Here is a 21,967-nt window from a genome sequence, read left to right as displayed (position 1 = left end):
CACCTTTAATTTGCCAAGCCACGTGCCTACTAGGTCTGCTTGGAGAATCCATTCTTACAATTTATATAATGGCCCCAACTACACTTTGAATGAGGTCTAATGTATAAAACTAATAAGATTATAGCATGTACTATATGCAAAATGGAATCATTGACAAGTTTATGGGAAAAAAGAAAAAGAAAGAAATAATTCATCTCCAGAGAGGCAGGCATGGCTTTGGAGCAAAGTTAATGATGTTCATAACTACTGTTTATTGAGTGCCTAATACTTGTCAGGTATTTATATGCATCATTTCTTCTCCAGCATCAATCCTTGAGATAAACATTGTTATTCACATTTTATAATAATGAAGCTGATGTTAACTTCAACTTAACAGAGAAGCTAACTCAGGGTCATACAGCTGTCAAGTGATTGATCTGGAATTCAAAGCCAAGCCTGTCTGACATCAAAGTCCATGGTCACTCGAATACATTATGGTGCCTCTAAGAAAAGAAGCAGTCAAGTTGGCCCTTGATGGACAAGCAGGAATTATTTGATAAGCACTAAGGGGTGAAGGGTACAGGCAGAGAGAGCTGTGTGGACAGACATGGAACCCGCAGTATGTAACAGGTTTAAGGCATGTGCATTGTGCGATGTGGCCGCATCAGAGGTGGAAGGATAGTCAGGAGTTTGATGCAATGCTGCAAAGGCAATTACAGCCCAGCTTGTAAAGATCATTGTAAGGAGTTTGGACTGTACTTTAAAGATAGGAGGGAGTTACTGGAGTTCTTAAGCAGGGGAATGATATGATTAGATCTTTGTTGTGGAAGTAAACTCTTGAGCAGTGGTTCTCAAAGTGTGGTCCTTAGACCAGCAGCAGTATGTCCCCAGTACTTGTCAGAAATTCTGGGGTTGGGGGAAGCGATCTGCATTCTAACAGGTTGGTTCTGATGCTGATTTACAAAGGACTGATGAGTAGTTCAAATGAAGATTTGAATGACAGTAGCAGCATTGAGTGGCAATAATGGGTTAACAGGCAATTCATAGATAGGCTCGGTTAATAAACAGGGAATGACAAGACAAGGAGGGAGAGGGAAGGCTCCTGGCCTAGTTTTGGCGATAGGTTGCTGGTCAGCTTATGCCCAGAGAAATAGTTCATGAAAAAGAGGAGCTATAGATAGCCAACATGAGGAGCACCGGACATGGACATGAAGCTCCAGTAGGACTCAGAGGTGGGGAAGAGTTCAGTAAGTCATGGGTAAGCAAAGCCAGTAACAGGGCAGAGCTGGGCCCAAGCCCCATATGGGACTCATCAGGAAATAGGAGATGCCCTGGGAGAACTGGCTGTGCCCCCACAACCCACCCTATCCTCACACCTGGCTCTCCCTGTTCTGTTGGATATCCACCATGTGGGTTTGGACAAGTCACCCAGTGTTTGTGACCCCTGTGTCTTCATCCTCAAAATGAAAACTAGAGCACCCTCCCCAGGTCCTTGTGAGCAATCAATGACCTCTAGTAAATCTGTGAAGTGTGTCTGGCATGCAGTATCTCTCAGGGGTGTCACCCTCTCCTCTCCATCTCCCATGTCTACACCTGCCTCTCCACAGCAGGCTCCACTTGCACCTCCTCTCCAGGCCTGAAGCTCAGACCCTCAGCCTTCCCATCCTCTGTGTTCAAACACATGCACCTGTGTGCATGCCTGCTGGCTCCTGTGAGATGAGTTCATCCAGGGCTGGGTCCTCCCTGCTCCCAGGCTGCCTGGGTAAGCTCCTCCTTGCCACACCATGTCTGGAGACTGCAAAAGTGTGCCTGACCCACGTGTCCAGGGATGCATGTGCAGTGGGGAGGTCCAGAGCATTCTAAATGTTCTGTGTGGTGGTGGTGACCTAAAATGCTGCTCTCACCCTCCCTTCTTGCCCTCTGCAGGAAAGGGACAAAGGAGCAGAAATTCACTCCAGAGGGAGGGTCTCTGGGCCATCTCTTCGGGAAAAGGTCACCTCTGTTAGGGTGGTGACAGTGGTAGAAAATCCATTTGTCCTCTTGGGATTACAGAAAAGTACCCTTAATTGAAAGTCAGGGTCTGTTCCTGAATTTTAAGGTAGTAGCTGAAACTCCACGGGATACCATTTTTTCACTTCTTAAGTGAGCAAAAGCATTTCCCACAGGCTCTGCCTTCCATCAGCCACAAGTTCACCAATATCCTTACAATCCAACAACTAATCAAGAGCCTACAAGGCCCTGCCTCTCTTATCAGTTGACCCTCACTCTCTCTGCTGCATCCCTACTGGTCTTCTCTTGGTTTCTTGAACATAGCATGCTCAGTTCCAGTGTATGACCATTACATTTGCTCTTCCTCCTGTCAAAAACTAATTACCCCAAGTCTCCAATCTACTATTTCCAACTCATTATCTAGATCTAATCCAGATGTCACCTCTTCTGAGAAGCATTCTTTCTCTTCTTCCCCAAAGGACCTTCATCTCTCCTGGTCACTCTGTAACACATTGCTTTGTTGTGTTGTCTTCAAACAAATTATCACCATCTATAATCGTTTTCTTATTATGGGACTATTTGTTTATTGCCCATCTCCCTTCTCTGGAATGTAAATTCACTGAGATCAGGAACTACATCTGTCCTGTTTATCCCTATACTGGTAGCAGGTGGAACAGTCACCAGCATACAAAGCACCCAGTAATTATGGTATGGATGGATGGATGGGTGGATGGATGGAATGCTATGAAAGCACATGTAAAAGAATTACTAACCTTTACAGCCCTTGACCCCAAGGAATGTAGAGCCTGGACAGAAAAACTTAATGCAGAGAATTGGTTGTCAGTTTTCAGATGATCCTTTTGACTGGTAAGAAGGAAAGCCCACCAGTGGCCCAGAGGTCCAGGAACATTTAGCAGGTTGAGCCTTCAAGAAATGATGTTTTTGCTGGGGCTGCCCTTCTGCTGCAGCTGTTGGGACTGAGCATGCTCCCTGGAAATCCCTGCCTCCCTTTTCTAGGCTCCGCCTTCCCAGCAACCCACAGCTGGGCCTTGGCTCAACTCCACCCCACTCCCCATGCCAATATTGTCTTGAGGGAAAAAGAACATAAGCCACTTCATCCCTTTTTCCTCTCCCCATGGGTTGGAAATGTCCAGGATTAGCTGGCTGACTCTAAAATCAACCCCCATTCTTCTAATTTGTTCCCAAGCCACAGCTGCACCTCTCTTCACTCTGTAAGCTAGTTGACCTAACAGGTATCTGCTTAGCCCCCACTTCACATGCGTTCTCCAACTGCCATTGGAGTAAACCTTCCCCATTGTGCTTGCTGGCTTTATTTTCTTGAGTATGTCTGTTAGTGGGGAAGGGTGAAAATAGCCTGAACATATACAGCAAGTACCCATATCACCTGTCTGGACTTCTGCATCACCTCACCTGAGACTCCCATGCACTGTGCTCAACCTTTTCTGGCTCTGCCTGCTGGCCTTTGCCACTATTGGCTATAAATTGCTCTAAATATAGCAATGGGCACTATTTGTTGAACATTTACTCCATGCCAAATGCCACACTAATAATTTGCAAATATTTTCTCATTTAATCTTTAAAGAATCTTACAAGGAAAAGTATCATTACCCCCCATTTTATAGATTGGCAAACTGAGGCTCTGAGGTTAACTTTCCAAGATCACGTGGCTGAGAAGTGTCGGTTTCAAGCTCCAAACTCAGATGGGTTCACAGGGTGTCCTCCTAACTACTGTGCACAGATGTATGCACACTATGTTTTACTTTCCTGGCAGCACCTCAGTCATCAAACCCTGTTGCTGTGCACACCCTACCCTGCCCCAGCAGGTGGATCCTGCTCATCCTGTGCCTTCCTGTAAAGAACTAGCCCTCCTTCAAAGAATACAGTTCTCTGTCTTCTGGCTATCCTTCACTCACGAAAATGAATTTTCACCAAAAGCCTTTATGGTGTTCAATTTCCTTATTGTCATGCCTTGGCCTCTCTGTTTCTCAGTTCCTGGCCAGAACCATTATATACTTCTGGGGGCTTATTCACAGACTATTTTTCTTGCCTTCCTATAGCTTGTCAGGAGCAACTGACATCCCACCATTTCTTAGCATGAGAACCAGGCTGACTTAGTCTTGCCAGAGGCCACGTTGGCAGCTACAGAGGCGGCCATTTGGAAGCCCTGCTCTGCTGCACCCTTTCCAGAACCTGTGGGACTATCTCTTGTCTTCTACAGTTCTCAGATATGCTCCCTTGTTTGATGACAAACTCTTGCTCCGGCTGTGTCTACATTGTGCAATTTAGGCAATAAAACCAAAGCTTGGATCCTTTTAAATGTCAGTGTTTGGTCCATTCAATTAATTTGGGCTGCTCAGACACTACAAACTCTGGCCAAATGGATGTTTTATCCAAACCCAAGACACACCCTGAGCAGAACTTCTATGTCCTGGATGGCAGAAGAATGGTCCACTGGGGGCCTGGCTGGCTGCTAGTGGGTGGTGAACAATAGGAAACAGGCAAGAAATCAAAGCAAGGGTGGATGTGGTCAGGAAGCACAGCCAATGAGGAATCTGGTGTCAGTCTGGCCAACAGCAAACAGGGATCAGAAGGAACACGTCAGGTAGAAGGGCTCGGCCTTCAGAAAACCCACCAGCAAGATGGTGCAGCCCAAGACAGAGGCCAGGTCTCGGGGATTTCAAGGGAAGAGACAGAGGACAGAAGCAGGATCCCAGAATCAGTAACAGCATAATCCTAGAGATGGCAGTAAACCCTAACGGAGCAGTAAGCATTGACTCGGTGTCAGGCCTTCACACTAACTCACTTAATCCTTATAACAGCCCATGAAGCTGTTACCACTCATACTTTACTCATAAGAAAATGATTTCAGAGAGCCTAAGTAACCTGCACAAGGTCGCACAGTGAGCAACAGACAGACTTAAACACAGGGCCCTGTGACAGCTGTCTGACACAATACACTGTGAGGACATTTCTATTGAACCTGGGACAGACTCATTTCCCTCTGCCCTGGACCGATCTAAGGTGGGGGGACTGGCAAGTGCTGGAGGCTGGCTCTTTGAAAATATGCCTAGAAAGGAGAGCAGCACCTGCCACAAGAGCTTACTTCACCCTAGCCCAGTTTAATGAGAGAGTGGCTACATGAAACAAACATTTCTTTTGTATAACTTTTTCAAAATAGAAACTTAATGTTTGTTTCTAGATTTTATTGATATGAAATTTCTCTTTTAAAAAGCATTTTCTTGATTATGCAATTATAGTTGACTTTCCCCATTGGCTCGCTCCCCTGCACCCAGCACCACCCCCCACCACTCCCTCAAGCAATCCCCCCACTGTTGTTCATGTCCATGGGTCATGCATGTAAGTTCTTTGGCTACTCCATGTCCTACACTGTACCTGACATCCCCATGGCTATTCTGCAACTACCTATTTGTACTTCTTAAACCCCTCGCCTCTTCACCCATTCCCCCACATTCCCCTCCCATCTGGCAACCTTCAGGTAACTAACTGCTTTTCTCTTGCTGCTTTTAAAAGTCTCTTTATCTTTAACCTTTGGCATTTTAGTTATGATGTATATCTTCTTTGGCAATGGAGAGGGGCAGTCTTATACCTGGGAAGGTGAGAAGGAAGTTTGTACAGAGGAGCTAAACTCTGAATAGACCTTCAAGAGCAGATGGAGTAGCTGGCTGGACAGCCCAGGTGGAGGAAATGGCACATTGGAGTTATAACTGCAGGAAAGTACAAAGCATGCTTGAAAGTTAGCTGAGCTAGAATGTCAGAGGGGCCTCCAGGAGGGATGCTGGGAAGCAAGGCTGAACTCACAGGATGGGACACATTATCAGGGCCTGACCCCCAGGCTGAGTTCTGGAGAAGTGGGGAGCCTGGATAATTTTTTAAGAGATCAGGTATAAGTGTCATCATATAGAAATGAATTTTATTACAAAAAGATTATTAATAGCCACCATTAACTGGGCACTTATGTATTAGCAGGGACTGTGCTATTTGTGTTATGTGTTAACCTCATTTATCCTCCTAACAACCTGAGTTGATGACTGTCATGTCCATTTTACAGATGGTAAAAGTGAGCTTGGAGAGGATGTGGAGCCTACCCTCAAGTCTGGCAGGGCTAGACTTGAGCCCACTTTGATCTGGTACCAGTGAGGCAGGGCAATGTAGTCACAAGACAGGATGGTGGAGGTAGGGAGAGCTGTGTCCTTGACATTGGCCTCATTCAGGAGGGCCAGTAAGGGGCTGAGGGAGTGGTTGGCTAGATGTTCAGCAAGATAAGGGCTAGACAGCATCCCTGAGACACTGTATCCCTGAGATCATTGTCAACCAGCTGGATGATATGGTAGAGTGGTAGCATATGTACCAGACTGTCCTGAGTGCAGTGGCATCGACAGCGAGGCTGTGACTGTAAAATAAAGATGCTTCTTTCTTGCTTGTCTTCAGTCTTTTCCTTCAGAGAGCTGACTGAATTCGTTGCAGGTTCAGGATGCAGCCTCTGACCCAAACTGCCCAGGTTTGAATCCTAATGTGCCACTTACTTTATGTGCAACCTTGGGCAAGTTCCTTAGTGTCTTTGTGCCTCATTTTCCTGATCTGTAAAATGGGGATTGTAAAAATAACTTAGCTCATAGAGGTACTGTGAACACTGAGTGAGGTAAAGTGCTTACTTACTTCAGTGCCAGACATGCAGAAGGGCTACAGGTGTGATGCCGTGCAGGATCAGCATGAGTATCACAGCCCTGATCCTGCATGGCATCCATTGCTTAGATACTTCATGGTCTTCTAATTGCTCTTCAAGGTGTGCATTGCACCTGCCCCCAGGCTTACCTATCGCACACTTCCGGACCCTGTCTTATCCTCCCTTTGAGACTTCTTCCAGCCCCCAAGAGGCACTATGCTAGTTCATGCCTTGGGGCTTATCCAAGGCCTCATCACAGGTAAATTGTGTTCTGGTGAGGTAGTGTCATCTTGGGGAAGCCCTGTGGACCTCTTAGACTCTGTCAGCACCCTGGTCTGCCTTCTTGGGGTGCTATGGATGACTCCCTTATAACATTCATTATAGCTGTCATTTTACAAAGATTTCTTGACCATCAGATGACTGTGTGCCTCCCCAATGGACTATGAGCTCTTTGCTCACAGGGCCCATGACAGCTCAGTCCTGCACACTTATGCACCACCCAGAGCAGACCAGAGAATCAGTAAAGAGAGGTGAGGAGGGGAGAATTGGGGAGGGGCAGGGGTTTCTGCACACAGTCCCCGCCTACCTCAGTGAGGGGCAGAACCCAGGGCACAGTGCTTCCAGGGGCCCCTGGTGAGCTCAGTGACCCCATGTCACCCTCAGCTAGATAAAGAGATCCCTCACCTATCACGGGAGTTACATTCTAGAGATGCACGCGAGAAGTGAAAATCCGCAAAGTAGTAGCATTATATTTATTTTATTATTTATATATATTTTAAGGCTTTATGAACCCTTCCCACACTTTTATAAACCCTTCCCACTCTCTTATTAACCTTTCCCACACTCTTATAAACACTTCATGTGCTCTTAAACACTTTCTACACTCTTAAACCTACATAATTTTAATGACATATAAAATTCTATATGGGTACTCACCAGTTAAGTATACTACAACTTGAGTGATGAAGATCATGAATTATGTAGCTGTGCAGTACTGATGACAATGAAGGTGATGATGATGAGATGAATGTACTGCACAACCAAGAAGAGCATTACAGTTCTTCTGAAGACACCACTTCATCAGGTGCTTCATCAGGTGGTGCAGTATCTTCGCCCTGGGCTGTAACTTCTATTTCCACTAAAGGCATAGGCGTAACTGATCTCTTCATCCGAATGATGAACATAATTATGGGGAGTTGCTGATAATGCTTTTTACCTGCAGAGGCAGCTTCTCCATACAGAGAAATGCTCTTGAGTCCAAAGCATCTCTGAAATTTGTCAAACCAGCCCTTGCTGGTACTGAATGGGGTTGGTCTTGTGGGAGAAGCACTCGATGGTACTGCTTCTGCATCGTCGTCCTCCTCTTCATCCTTGTCACCGTCATGAACATCTGTGCCTTCCAAAAAACAAACAAAATTTCTTGGCCTTCGTCCAGATGGTGTTGGTATCCAGTGAGATATTCTTCCTGCCATCATTTATCCACAGGGCCAATGCAAACTCCATGCTCACAGCAGGAAGTGACCACCTTCTTTGCAGTCTTGTTAAGTCATTGTTGCTGTAGATCTAATATTCTTCTCATCTTTCTCTATGTAGCGAACAGTAGATTCGTTGATCCCATAATGGCGGCCTACAGCCGCATAGCATTTGCCTTCCTTTAACATGGCAAGAAGTCCACCTTTTTCTTTGATGGTAAGCATATTCCTCTGGTGCTTGGGTTCACTGCCAAAAGCCATAGAAGGCACAGAACATTTGGGTGGCATCATAGGGCTTGAAATAAATTCAAACTTTTACAAAAATTTCACAAAAACACAACACTGCAGACCAACACTACATGCAGTGATCTGATGTTGATGTGAAGTGGACAAGGAGAGATGCCGAATGTATGGGCACAGTGCAGGAGAGCAAAGAAATGGATGCTGCAGTCACTGAGCCAATCAGCACCCAGGATACAGAACACAGTGCTGTGGTTGGTCACCTTCCATTCCATCAGCCAATAGTGTGCCATGTACAATCTCATGTTGGCAAACTTGTGCAAGCAGTAGTGGCATACTGCATTTCCATTGTGTACAGTAAAGTATTCATCTGCTGATGAAATACATACTGTATTTTATTTCAATTTAATATTCTTTTAATATGTTTGAATTAACATTCTTAATGTTTTTTATATTTTAAATTTTTAGGCAAAAATCATAAATATTACATAAATACCTCTACACCACAAAATCCCACAATATAGTGAAAACTCCGTGATACAGATTTAGATATATATTTTTTTAAAAACCCGCGATACAGTGAAGCTACAATAAGTGAACCACAATATAGCGAGGGATGACTGTACTCAACCAGAACCTAATGGGTGTCACACCTCTGCAGAAAGCCAAGCTTGCTGGACTCAGAGTGCCTTCCTACCTGGTGTTCATGGATAATGCCAGCCCCCATTCTCACAGCCTCAGGCTTGGCCTCATTTGTAATTCCATGAGCCTTTTCTACATACAGGGAATCTCCAGAGACAAATACCTTGGAAAGAAGGTTTCCAGGAATGTTCAGTACAGCCTTATTGTGTATAGCATTTTCTATTCCAAGTGTGACCTCCCAAAGCTTTGCAGAGTTAAGTAACATGATTACAGAGTTAAGTAAATGACAGCAAAGAATGTGAGACATTGTGGGAACTGAGTAGCAGTTGAAACAAGGTGTGTGTTGATGTGACTTGCAAAGCAGTGGAAAGCTGCTGCCATGGAGGAACAGCTGGCCTCCACGGAGGACAGAAAGCAGGACAAGGGGACAGTGGTGGACAGTGTGAAAAAATGCTAGAGAATACAGATCTGGAGGAAGTGGGTCCAAAAATTCTAAGGAAGCTGGTGGGGATGGGGCATCATTTGATACCCTATCTCCAAAGGAAGAGACTGTGGAAAACAACTGCTTCTGGTTTCCAAGCTGTGTGTCTCTCCTTTCTTTGAGCTTTCCCAAGTGATGGGACAGGCCCAAAAGGGGTTTTTGTGGGGCTTCAGAGACAGGCAGTCATAGCAAAGAAGTACATTGTGTCGGTGGAGCTGTGTGTATGTCCTAGGTCACCTGGGAAAGGCCACCAGAGGCCAGGTGTGCAGGGCCTCTATCTCACGTGGAGGTGGAGTAAGCCTGGTTGCATCCCCCAAGATGTTCCTACAATTCACACTCAGTTACAGTTTCTCTCCAGAGGTCCTTGTTGAGAATATCATTATTGTCATGTTTATCATCATCATCTTCACCATTATCATGATTTTAATAACAAATATTTACTGCGTACTGACTGTGAAACAGGCTCCATTTACAACCATTGTCTCATTCACTTTCTCAGCAATTCTAGGAGGTAGGTACTATTATTATCCCCACTTTTTATGTGAGCAAACTGACACCTAGAGAGGTTAAATGACTTACCTTGTTACATACAGCACATAAGTGCATAGTAGTCCAGACAGGTCTGTCCCACATGGAAGGCTAAGCCTCAGTAATGGCTCTTTATTGGAGTGGCAGAACTCAGCAGTGTGCACAGCTTCTAAGAGTCTTTCACATCCGTCATCTCTCTGGACTCTTGTACAATGTTGATAGGCAGGCACCGCTTCATTATATAGCCTAGTAAAGTAAGTCCCAGAGAGGTGGAGTGAGTTGGCATGGACATTCATGGTCTGCAAGAGACTAACAGGTCTCCTGACGCCTCCCAGTCTCTTGTTTGCTTGGCTCTGTGCACGGGAGTCACTGCCAGGTGGAAGGAGGCGGCAGGAGGTCTTCCCAGTGGTGCTGGGCCCTGCTGGTTGGGAGGAATAGAGTTTTGCCGGAAAGGGAACAACAGGTGTCTAAAAGAGCAGGCCAGGGAAACAAAAGAAAGGTTTGTTCACTTCAGCTCATCCAGGACCTGGCACTGCCCTCAGCACCCCCCCAACTGCACAGGTGCTGCTCTTGGGGCAGTGCAGGGCAGGCCCTGATGTAGGTCTGCTGTGTTCCCCACCTTGGCCTCCTAGGAGAAGAGCAGGGCCACACCGAGCCTTCAGGCACAGAGCAGTCGCAGCACCTGCATGCCTGCTATCAAATTTTATGAAGCAGTGAACAATAGGTTTGGAAGTCACCTCCAGGCTGGCTGCAGCCTGCCCTCCTCTTGTAAATTCCATAACATCCAGGAGATAAAAAGAGGAATCTCAGAAGCAGAGCACAGAGCTCTTCAAAGAACACTTCCAATAAAAAATGAGGCGCAAGGTCTTTCTCACAAAGGGAATGTATCACACAGCCCTGTGACTACACACACCTACACACACACACACACACACACACACACACACACACAACACAACCAGGAAACTGGAGACCGGAAAACCCTGCTGAATGGCCGTTTCCAGTCCTCCTCCTTTTCCTTCTCTGGCTCTTGGTGACTCCCTGGTCTGGTTTCACAGACCCTAGGATTGCACTCCCAAACTTGCTCTCTCCAGATGGTGTTGTTCCTTCAGACCTTACTGGACTTCCTTCCCTGAGGCAAAACATCCCTACCTGTTCCCTGTTAGCTGCTGCTCCTAGTCTGACACAGCTTTCTCCTCAGAGCTCCTTCCCCTTGAGCATTCCAAGCCCTCAGTTTGCTGACTGCCTCCATCTTCTTGAGCAAAACAGGCCAATTCAACTAATTCTACCTCTGGTAGCCAGGAGAAATGACAATGTGGGATTTAGAGCTGAGGGAGCCTCTGGTTGGACACTTTTCATTTTACGGTGGAGGAGACTAAGGCCCAAGAGTACAGTGACTTACCTCAGAGTTAGTGACCCCGCTGTGAGGAGAGCCAGGTTTGCTGACTCCCTGTCTGCTGCTTTTCCCCCAGAGAGCACAGCCCTCCCCAATGAGTGGCCAGACAGGGGCAAGGGCTTGGCTGAGTGCGCTTGTGGCCACACTTCCCTCAGCTGCCCACCCCAGCGATTGCTAGCATTTTCACACTTCTAGTCCCTTTCGTTGCCAGTTTGGCTTCATGACACATTATTTCCTCATCTCAGACAGCTTTACAGCATTGTGTCTTTTTCACTTAGGTAAAATAAAACGAATGAATGTCTTTTGGGATAACCTGATCCCAAGAGGTTGCTGCTAATACCCTGGGGTGCATTAAAACCAAGATAGTTAATGACTGTTCTATACCAAGTCAATTAAACATGAAAAACAACCACAAAACCTCCCTGATTTCTTTTAGCTTGTCACTGCCCTTTTCCATCTCATCCCTGCCTCCCTTGCCCCAAATTTACTGTTGGCTAGAGACAAAAGAAAGCAAGACAAGCTGGGGGCAGTGACCCTGCAGTGTACACATGGGGCAGCTTTGCTGCTTGGCCTGGTTTGGGGAGTATCTGTTTGTGAATAGACAGAAGTGCCCTGTCGGAGCTTGGGGCAAACTCTCCCTGGGTGCATGGTTATTTTGTATGTGTCCAGGGAAGGGTCCTTCTGGGATTCTGCCCATTTCCAGCTTTCTCTCCGCTTGGAATTGCTTTACCACAATGTCATTATAGGCCAACTTTTATAAACTTGTGGAAAAATTTTCAAAGTTTGCCTTTGTGGAGGAAAGCTGAGTATAGGGAAAAAACTTGAGGCTAAAGTTGTTCGCTTTGGTTAATTGATTTGGAGAAAGGACTGGATGCCATGTTTACTTTCTACTCATATTGTCAGTTTTGGTTTTCCTAACATCATCTTCAATTCCTTCATTCCAACCTTCATTCTTTTTGTCTCTTTCTCCTCCCAAGGTTTGGACAGGGTTGGGCTGCTAATTTGCCATCAGCCACACACAGGACTGACATGGTACCTGCTGGACCTTTGTGGTTGACTGAACTCAAGTCAGAGCCAGTGTCATTAAAGGGAGGAGGTTCTGAAAGGCCCAGACAGTCCTCCAGAGAGGCCCTAAATGCAGACATGAACAATCTTCTAGTCAGACCTCACTTTCTGACCCAAGGGTTGATTTGCTTGATAGCAGTGATCAACACTGTCTTGCAGAAATACTGAATGAGCACATTTTTTAATTTTTTATATTAAAAATCTCTTACACCTGGCTGGCATAGCTCAGTGGATTGAGCGTGGGCTGGGAACCAAAGTGTCCTAGGTTCGATTCCCAGCCAGGGCACATGCCTGGGTTGCAGGCCATAACCCCCAGCAACCGCACATTGATGTTTCTGTCTCTTTCTCTTTCTCTTTCTCTCTCTCTCTCTCTCCCTTCCCTCTCTAAAAATAAATAAATAAAATCTTTCAAAAAAATTAAAAAAAGATCCTGCTAAACTGAGTTTGGGAAAATAACATTTAAAAAAAAATCTCTTACAACTGCACTCTAGTTTCTTTTCAGCCAATCTCACTTTGTAAGACCCCAAGTTTGTTAATCTATGCTAATGACCTGGCTGCTTTAGCCAATGGAACATGAATTGGGAGTGGAGGGCTGGGGGGAGATGTGGAAGGAGATGACCTTTGCCTTATTATATATCATAAACTCCCTTGTGTTTAAAATGAGGGCCAGCAGGCCTATCTCCCTACTTTTTTTCAGTGGTTTGGGCAGAGTTGTGTGTGTATACTCTTTCAGAACTGATTGCCTATCTATAGATTGTTGGACACTTCACTTTTCCATATTTCTTTCTTCATATTTTGCATCAACTGATCATCCACTATAATTAGAAGGAATTAAAGAAGCTTAAATGTGAACCAATGACAGCTAATCCACGATACATGCCTAGCTTATAAAACATGGTTCCTAAGCACTAGTGTAAGTCAAACTACCTGGGCAAGTAGTTGCAAATACAGATTCCTGGGTCTTACCACCAGTCTTCAGGGGTCTGGGATGAGACTCAGGAATTCACATCTTAATTTAGCCCTTCAGGTGATTCTGATGCAGGTGGTCATAGACTATATTTTTGGAATCACAGTGAGAGTTGCTGAGAAGAACCCTGCACTTTCTGAATCCTACACCCTTGGGCTAGGGCCAAGGCTAAGGAAGCCTAGGTAAGTGAAGTGACCAGCCTACATTAGTTAGTGCAGAGCATGGATTAGAACTGAAAGTCAGCTCTGGGCTTTTCCCACCACTCCATTTATAGTGGAGCAGACCAATAAGAAGTAAGCTTGCTTTACAATAGGATGGAGTTAAAGTAGATATAAGAAAGAACTTCCTGACAGAGGGAAGTATTGAGGAAGCCTATATCATCTCCTTTCCCAGAGGAGATGATAGACTTAATTCAAGATAGACTCCTCAGATGTGGACACTTAAGGTGCAATGTGGAGGAAGAGAAAGGAAAGAAACATCTTCAGAACAAATTCTGGTGATTTTGCATAAAAAGGACTAAAGACCCTTCTTTTAGTTCTGTTCTGGCAGCTAATTTTAATGTCAACAGCAACATAAGTGGCTAGTGGTCCAGGAGCCCCAAGGTTCAGTCTCAACTCTAACAAGGACAAGCTTTGTGACATTGGGCCACTTGCCCAAGTTCTTGGTCTCCATTTCCTCAATAAGAAACAAATGGGTTGCTTTAGATTGTTTCAGTTTTCATGGTTCCATCATTTTTATCTTTTATGTTAACCACACACCCCCATCAAAGTGTCTTATACAACATAGGATCTCAGTGAAGTTTTACTGACTAAAGTTGATAAGTTGAATGAAAAGCTACTCAATGTTGAAAATCCAGGAAACCTACTCACCAGTTTACCCCTTTGAACCCTTTACTCTAGGACATTTGAGTTACCCCTGAACAGTCTGTAGTGATCCTTTCTGCCTTTTATACTTATTTAGTATTTAGAAGGGTCTAACCTCAAATGAACATTGAGATCTTGGATATGCTATAACTACTTAGAGCCACTCCTGTTACAGAGAAGCCAGACCTGAGTTACATCTCCCCAGTAGTGAGGTGCCCCATCTCACATGGCCACCCCACTAATGGGCTCTCTCTACCACTTTCAGAAAGCAGACTTGGCCGTGGCAGGACTCACCATCACTGCTGAGCGGGAGAAGGTGATTGATTTCTCAAAGCCATTCATGACTCTGGGAATTAGCATTCTTTACCGAGTTCACATGGTAAGCATTTATGTCATTAATCTTATTTGCATGCAGACACCAAGTTATGTGGTAATAAAAAATGGCTTGTGGAAATACTTAGATTTAGGCACTTAAATGCAAATGTGCTGGGCTAGCATTTGTCCTCTCAGCTGCACCTTTGCAAACAGGTGAATGGAAAAGTCTCACTCATGAACTGTCCGCTAAAAATTGCTTCTGCCCCACTGAACAGGTATGTCTAAAAGTGATTGTTCAACCCTTGGCACATAGTGTGTCAGTGGGTGATTGACCCTGTTGGTCACTCTGTCTCTTCTTAGGAGACAGGGCCCACAGCATGGATAAGTGCCCCAGCCCTGTTCCAGATTTCCCTGATCCTCAATTCCACTTCTGCTTGCTCTGATTTTTGCTTCTGGTGAGAGAATAGAGACTCTTTTCACTTCTGATTATGTGTACAAGTGAATAAAGAGCAAACAATTTAATGTCACTTGTCTCTGGTATGTTCCCTCTTCTGCATATTTGAAAAAAAAAGGATGTCTCTGGTTAGGTTGTTTGTGAAACCACACCAATGGGCAGCAGAGGATGGACATGAGACCACAGTAGATCAACTGGTGGGGGTTTGGGCATGGGATGGTACTTTGGCTGTGCCTCAGACACAAAGTGAACCATATTACATTGCCAGCACCTAGTTTACTTTGTCTGGTTTTTGTAGTGAGCTAGAAGAACCTTTGTCTCATCTTTTTTTCCAAACTGGCTCTAAGTGCATAGCTATTATATGGATTTCCCAATACTGAAGCCATTATAGATGTCCGAGGTCATGTGGCATATTCCAATATATAAGCTGGAAGGACAAGACTGCCCAGCAGAGAGGACTCCCAAATTCCAACTCTAGAAAAGGAGAGACCTATATTCTCAGCCCCAGCCTGAACCCACATAGCAGACAGCTGCTAAGGCATTAGAAACTGGCACATTTCTCCAAGAGGAAGGTCTCCCTGTCACAGCCACTAGGCAGCTCAGAAGAGCACTGGTCTACATGAGGCTTTTGTCTGATTACTGCCCAGCTTGGGAGAGAAGGCCAAATCATCTGGAAGAAGAGAACAACCAAATCCCAAGCTTCCCAGGCAGAGACAGAAAGAAATGTGAGGATGTGGTCATAGTCCTTGTTGACTTTGTTGTGGGTGTGTCTCTATGGATCAAGGGGGATTTCCTTATTTCTCCTCTTTCCATGATGATGATAACACCCATCCACTGAGCACCTCTTCTGTGCCAGACACTTTTTCAGGCACCTGTGATGTCAGCTGTTGTTATGGGTTGAATTGTGTCCCCTCAAAAGATATGTTCAAGTTCTAACCCTCAGGACCCGTGAGCATGATGTTATTGGGAAATAGAATCTTTGCATATGTAATCAAGCTAAAATGAGGTTATATTGAATTAGGGTGGGTCCTAATCCAATGACTGGTGGCTCTATAAAAAGGGAAATTTGGACACTGACACACATGGGGAAAGACTATGTGAATTTGGAGACAGAGATTGGAGTGGTGCATCTATAAGCCCAGAAATGCCAAGGATTGCCAGCAACCACTATAAGCTAGAAGAGACAAGGAAGGATTCTCCCCTAAAGACTTCAGAGAGAGCATGACCCTACTCACATCTTGGTTTTGGCCTTCTAGTCTCCAGATATATGAGACAATAAATTTCTGTTACTTTAAGCCACCCAGCAGTCCTAGGAAACTACAATAATAAAGTTGTTGTTCTTATTTTAGAAATGAGATAACTGTTGCAATCAGTTTGAAAAAACTGAACAGGACCACTTACCAATAAGTGAAAGAGAAGTGTTAAAACCCAGGAATAGTGTGATCTGAGCCTGTGTTCTCCAAATGACACCAGGCCTCCACCTCCATTCATGTGATTTTTGAAGAATTGTTCTGTATACCCTTTTTCATTTGGTCCTCAGGACTGTTCTCTGAGGAGAAAATGACAAGGATTATAATTCCCATTGTAGAGATAAGGAGCCAGAGTCATACATGGAACTAACACAGGATGGGGTCTAGAATCCAGGTAGTACAACTCTCAGGACAGTGCTCTTGCCATAGTTACACCTGGCAGTGCTCCTAGGTGGTATTCCAGCTAGCACTGTTTCCTGAGCCCACCCCACCAGCCTCCAAAAAGAAGGAGCACCCAAAAAGAAGTGGAGACACATGGCCTTTGTGGCCAGGCCATACAACTAGACTATGGCCTTAATTTTTTTATTAATATCAAGGAACCTAGAGCCCCACTTGTGACCCAGTGGACCACGAGGAACCATGTGGGTGAAGGTGCTTGCTACCGCATGTTTCCATTTCCTTCAGTCATCTGCTGCTAGGCTATACACACCACCTAAGGTACCACTGTATCAATTCCGACCAGAGCTGAACTTCAGTTGACCAGCCCTCTAGACAGCCTACATTGTATTGACCAAATGTTTTCTACTACCTGCACATCTATCACTATATTAGTTCCTTTACATTAGTTCCTGTGGTGTGAAGTTTTGTGTCAGCATGGAGAGGCAATGGTGCCCAGATATTTGGTCAATAACTAAGGTAGATGTTGCTGTGTATTTTGTAGATGTGATTAACATTAATGATCAGTAGACTTTAAGTAAAGGAGATTACCTTGATAACATCAATGGGCCTCATCCAATCATTTGAAGGCCTTCAGAGCAAGAGTAGGTTACCCAAAGGAGAAGCTAATTCAACTTCAAAACTATCACATAGAAAACCTGTCTGAGTTTCTAGCCTGCTAGCCTGCCATTACAAATTTTGGATCTACCATCAAACACAATCACGTGAGCCAATTCCTTAAAATAAATCTCTTTACAAATCCACACACATATGCAGACACCCTACTGGTTCTTTCTTTCTGAAGAACTCTGATACATTTTCTCTATCTGGTCAGGATTCCTTCCCCTCTTCTAGCCCCCATACTGGGCATCAGTGTGTCACACAGCCACTTAGATCTGATATACAATGGGGCCACGCTGAGGAAAGACTGAGTACTGCCATGAGCAGCTTACACTGAGCAGAACTGACAGTTTATACATTTATTCAACAAATATTTACTGAGTGCATCTTTCTGTGTGTGAGCCAGTGTGCTCAGAAAGTACCCAAAAGTCAGCTAGTGAGAGAATAATTCTGTACCAGGTAAGGAACCTGGTGAGAACAAATTTGAGATGAAACCAAAGAGGCAAAGAGAAAGAGCTAATGGTGAACGATAGCCTGGCAGAGTCCACCATAAGAGCCTACAGAGAGAAGTTCTCTCCAATACACTAGTGTTACATTAATGATATTAAAAGTTGAATACTGTGTGTTCATGAATTCTCTCTAGCTAATAGTTATCTGTAAAAAATATATACTTAATTTTATTTATAATCATTAAAGGACCCAGAATGTCTATCTTAATTCCGTGTCTATGAGGTCAGCTCTGTCATGAGTGATTGTTACCAAAAAGTAATCAAATCTATGTGCAAACGGAAAAACAATCAACATCAAGTGTAAATGAGCAGTGAAGATTTACTACAAAGCCCTCCAAAATAACAAGTGGTGGAAGGCATGTCTCTGAAGTCTGAAGATAGCCAGAAATCATTTGTGAATTACCAGAAATCTATGATTTTCTAGGCTTTTTCATGAATGTGGATCATCAAGAGTTTATTATGGGATATTTTCATTCTTCCCAGCTCTTGGTATAGACTCTGTTTCTGCTTATGTGAAATCAGGACCAAAATCAGAAGAATGTTCTCCTCTTTTTATCACTTACTCCCTGCCACTCTGAGGCTGGCTAGGGATTCTGGGGTTGGCATTTGTTATGGCGGATCCTCCCACTTGTTAAAACTCTCCCCACTTCTAGCATTTAAATCATCCTTTTCTTCTGCTGACTCTCCATCTGGTTAATCTCACCCACTCCCAAATCTGTGAATCTAACCTTGGCTGTTCCCCTGAATTCCGGTAGCATATTTCTAACATATTACTAAACATGTCCATCTGAATGTCTTACAGGTGCCTCAAATACAGTGCCTCAACTGCATTCAGTATATTTCTCTCCATCTCAGATAACGTCATCTCCATCCAGTTATCTGAGCTGTCCTTCACTTTCTTTACTATGCATGTTTGACTGGTCACTTCCTTCCTAAATTATTTTCAAATATACAGGGGTAGGCAAAAGTAGGTTTACACTTGTTCATGTGGAAAAGACATGCAGGTTATGATTATTACAAAAGAGAATAAACCCTGTGTTTCATATACTCACAACTGAAAAGCTACTTTTGCCCACCTCTGTACTGTCCCCACCCAATCTATCTTTGTTCAGGCTCTCTTCACCTCTAACCTATACTGCTGCCATGCCAGTGGCCTGTATCCTCCCTGAGGTCAGGGCATTTTTTTCCATTGCCATGTCCCCATCAGTGGGCCATAGTCATAAGCATGCACATAGAAGCAATAGAGTGAAAATCATGGGTTCTGGAGCTAGATTGCACGGGTTTGTGCTCAGATCTGACACTAACTACATGTCACATGTTTCTCAGTTTCTGAATCTATAAAAATAGTTTGTCATACAAATTTAATGTGGATATATGTGTAATTCATATATAGTGACTGTCATACACAATAAAGCTATTGTATTTAATAAATGTCAATTGTTCCCACCTGTAATCCATTCTCAATTCATACTGCAGCTTGAGAGTTGTTTTTAATTTATTTTAATTAATTTTTTTCAAATGTAATCATGCTAATCTCTTACTTAAAATCATTCACTGGCTGCCCATCAAGTACAACCTTCCTGAAATGGACAATGAAGACAATCACTCCTGTCCCCTTTCCAGTTCTTCCCTTGCAGTCACCTTCACCCCATTGTGCTGACTGCTTGCCCATCATGGCAATCTCTCCTGCCTCCTTATGCAGATTCATGCTCATCTTCTTGCCTCTCAACCATCTAACAAACTCTTTCTTAGTTTTTAATACCCAGCTCAAATGTCACTGGCTCTTCAATGTGACTTCACTAGATGGAGTGATTGCTTCATTCTGAGCTTCTGCCCTCAGCTTACCTCTATCACAGTATTTATCTGTTGCATTATATTACTCTTTGGTTCTCTCTCTCTCTCCCTCAGTAAATCCTAGTAGGAGATACATTGTGAAAAATGTACCATTTTTTCAGACCATAAACTTTTATGCTATGATTTTTGGTATAGCAAATGTGGTCATTTTAACATGCAGTGTTTCCTTAATAAATATAGAAGAAAGAAAGGAAGAGAGGGAAGGAGGTACCCTGTGATGCTGTGGGCAATGAGCACCACTTTCATTTGTGGCTTGTGGTTGGGCAGTACTGAGCCCCATAAGCCTAGCTTTTGTCAGAATGAATGACCTAAATAATGTTTTTCTAGACTTTACCACATTAGTCTTGAGAACAAAAAGGGATGGGAGGCAAATGTTTCAAGCAACTCATATACATCCGCTCAGACCAGGCCATGGCTGCCACCTGAACTCACTGTCTCTCCCTGTCTGATGCCTGCATATGCCACACAACATAACACCTGCATGAGAAGGCTTCAGAATCCCTGGCTGGGGCAGGTGAGCTTCTAGGCCAGACACAAAGAGCCCCATCTTTATAATCTGGGGCATCCCCTGGTACTCCAAGTATGGAAGGTGACAAATGACAGGACACCTGATTTTCAAGACATTTTTTATTTCTTTGGCATATAAGCTCCTTTATTCTTATTGAGAAGTTCAGCATATTTAATATAGTAGTATGACCCCAAGGACATTCTGCTTTCCAGAGTTTTATTATATTGGTGAATCATATAAGCTCTCAAGTAGGTGTGTGAATTGGGAGGAAAAGAGCATAGAGAAACACAAAACACACTTGTATTTGACATTGGAGTATATAATTTAGTTTGCTCTCTTTTTTCTATAACAGAAATTTGCCTAATGATATCTTGCTCAAACTAATAGTAAAATAAGTTTGTATTCCTCAAACACACATTAACTATTGTAGCAAGGCACCATCAGAGTGTGCTGCAAACCAGCCTGGGAGCCAACATTGGGCATACATAATCCCCAAATGGGTAATCATGTTTAAAAAGTTTAGTATTGACATATTCAAAGAGGTTGGGTTTGTGTCCAGAATAGTTGTATGTTGACTAACATTTGTTAGGTATCTCTTTATTTATAAAGCGCTTTTGCATACAGTCTCAAGTTTAAAGCACACAATCCCCCAAGGTAGGTAGTATGACCCCCATTTTATATGGAAGGATTCTGAGGCTGGTAGTGGCTACTGCAGTGGAGATAGAAAGTAGTGCAATGGTGGAGGTCACGTTGAACCCAGACTTTGTCTCCAAGTCCAAACGCTCTGAACTACCTATCTTTATGGTATAGTAGGTGCATTTCTCTGTGTCAAGGCCATGTTTTAGGTAGTCTTTCAAGATTTCTTCCAATCTAAGGATACTATATTCCATATAGGGTCTCAAGTCAGTGAGAACATCTCCCTTTAAAGTGTGAATTTACTATTTTTCCCTATAGTGTCCGGTTCCATGTTTGATTAACAAATGGAAAAGATTCATATTCTCTTTTTAGCTGTTGGCTAGAGTTATCAAGCTCAAGAAAAGTAAAAAGAACTAATTAAAAAGTGGGAAAGAAAGGCCAACATTAAATTAATGCTCAGCATTATTGCTATACATATTATCCCTTTTTCAAGAAGGTCTGTTTCATTTCAGAAAGACTGTCTAGGGGAATGGAGAACAATGTCAAGTAAACCAGTGAATCATTTCTAATACTGTGTAATATTCTATTATAAGAAAACAGAAAATGAATAGAGTTATATTTCTTAAAACTAAGTAACACAATAGCCCATATAATGGAAATATGGCTTCTGAAATCATTGTAATATTGATTGTTTATTGAGTACCCCTCTCTCAAGAAGCTGAAGGTGTTTTATCAACATTACTTTAGTAGTTCTCACATTTCCCCTTCATATTGATTGTGGTGTTTCATTTTATGGAAAAAGAAAATGGCACCCAGAGAGGGTGGTGGAGTGGTTTGCTTAGGGCCACTCAGCAAAGCAAGGCCAATTCCAGGGTTAGAACTTAGGCCTACTCGTACCAGATTTCCAACAAGCAAAGTGAGACTATGTATGTGGTACCTGTGTCACATACAGGCAACACATACATTTGGGTGTTTTATGTAAAAGGAATTAATTGCTTACTTTTTTTTCCCTCTTGGAGTCAGAGGTTTGAAGTGCATGCTAAACAAAAATATCATCA

General features: G+C 43.7%; 1 protein-coding gene across 1 annotated transcript in view; it reads left to right on the top strand.

Moving 5' to 3' along the window:
- GRIK4 (glutamate ionotropic receptor kainate type subunit 4) overlaps positions 1-21,967 on the top strand; it is a 314,292-nt gene that overhangs the window by 250,903 nt on the left and 41,422 nt on the right. The window contains exon 13 of the mRNA XM_028527680.2: positions 14,593-14,706. Coding sequence (XP_028383481.1) covers positions 14,593-14,706 — 114 coding nt within the window. The remainder of the gene's footprint in view (positions 1-14,592; positions 14,707-21,967) is intronic.

This window comes from Phyllostomus discolor, chromosome 13 (assembly GCF_004126475.2).
Source record: "Phyllostomus discolor isolate MPI-MPIP mPhyDis1 chromosome 13, mPhyDis1.pri.v3, whole genome shotgun sequence".
Classification (NCBI taxonomy): Eukaryota; Metazoa; Chordata; class Mammalia; order Chiroptera; family Phyllostomidae; genus Phyllostomus; species Phyllostomus discolor.
The sequence above is the reverse complement of the archived record's forward strand: the minus strand, read 5'-3'. Positions and strand labels throughout refer to the sequence as shown.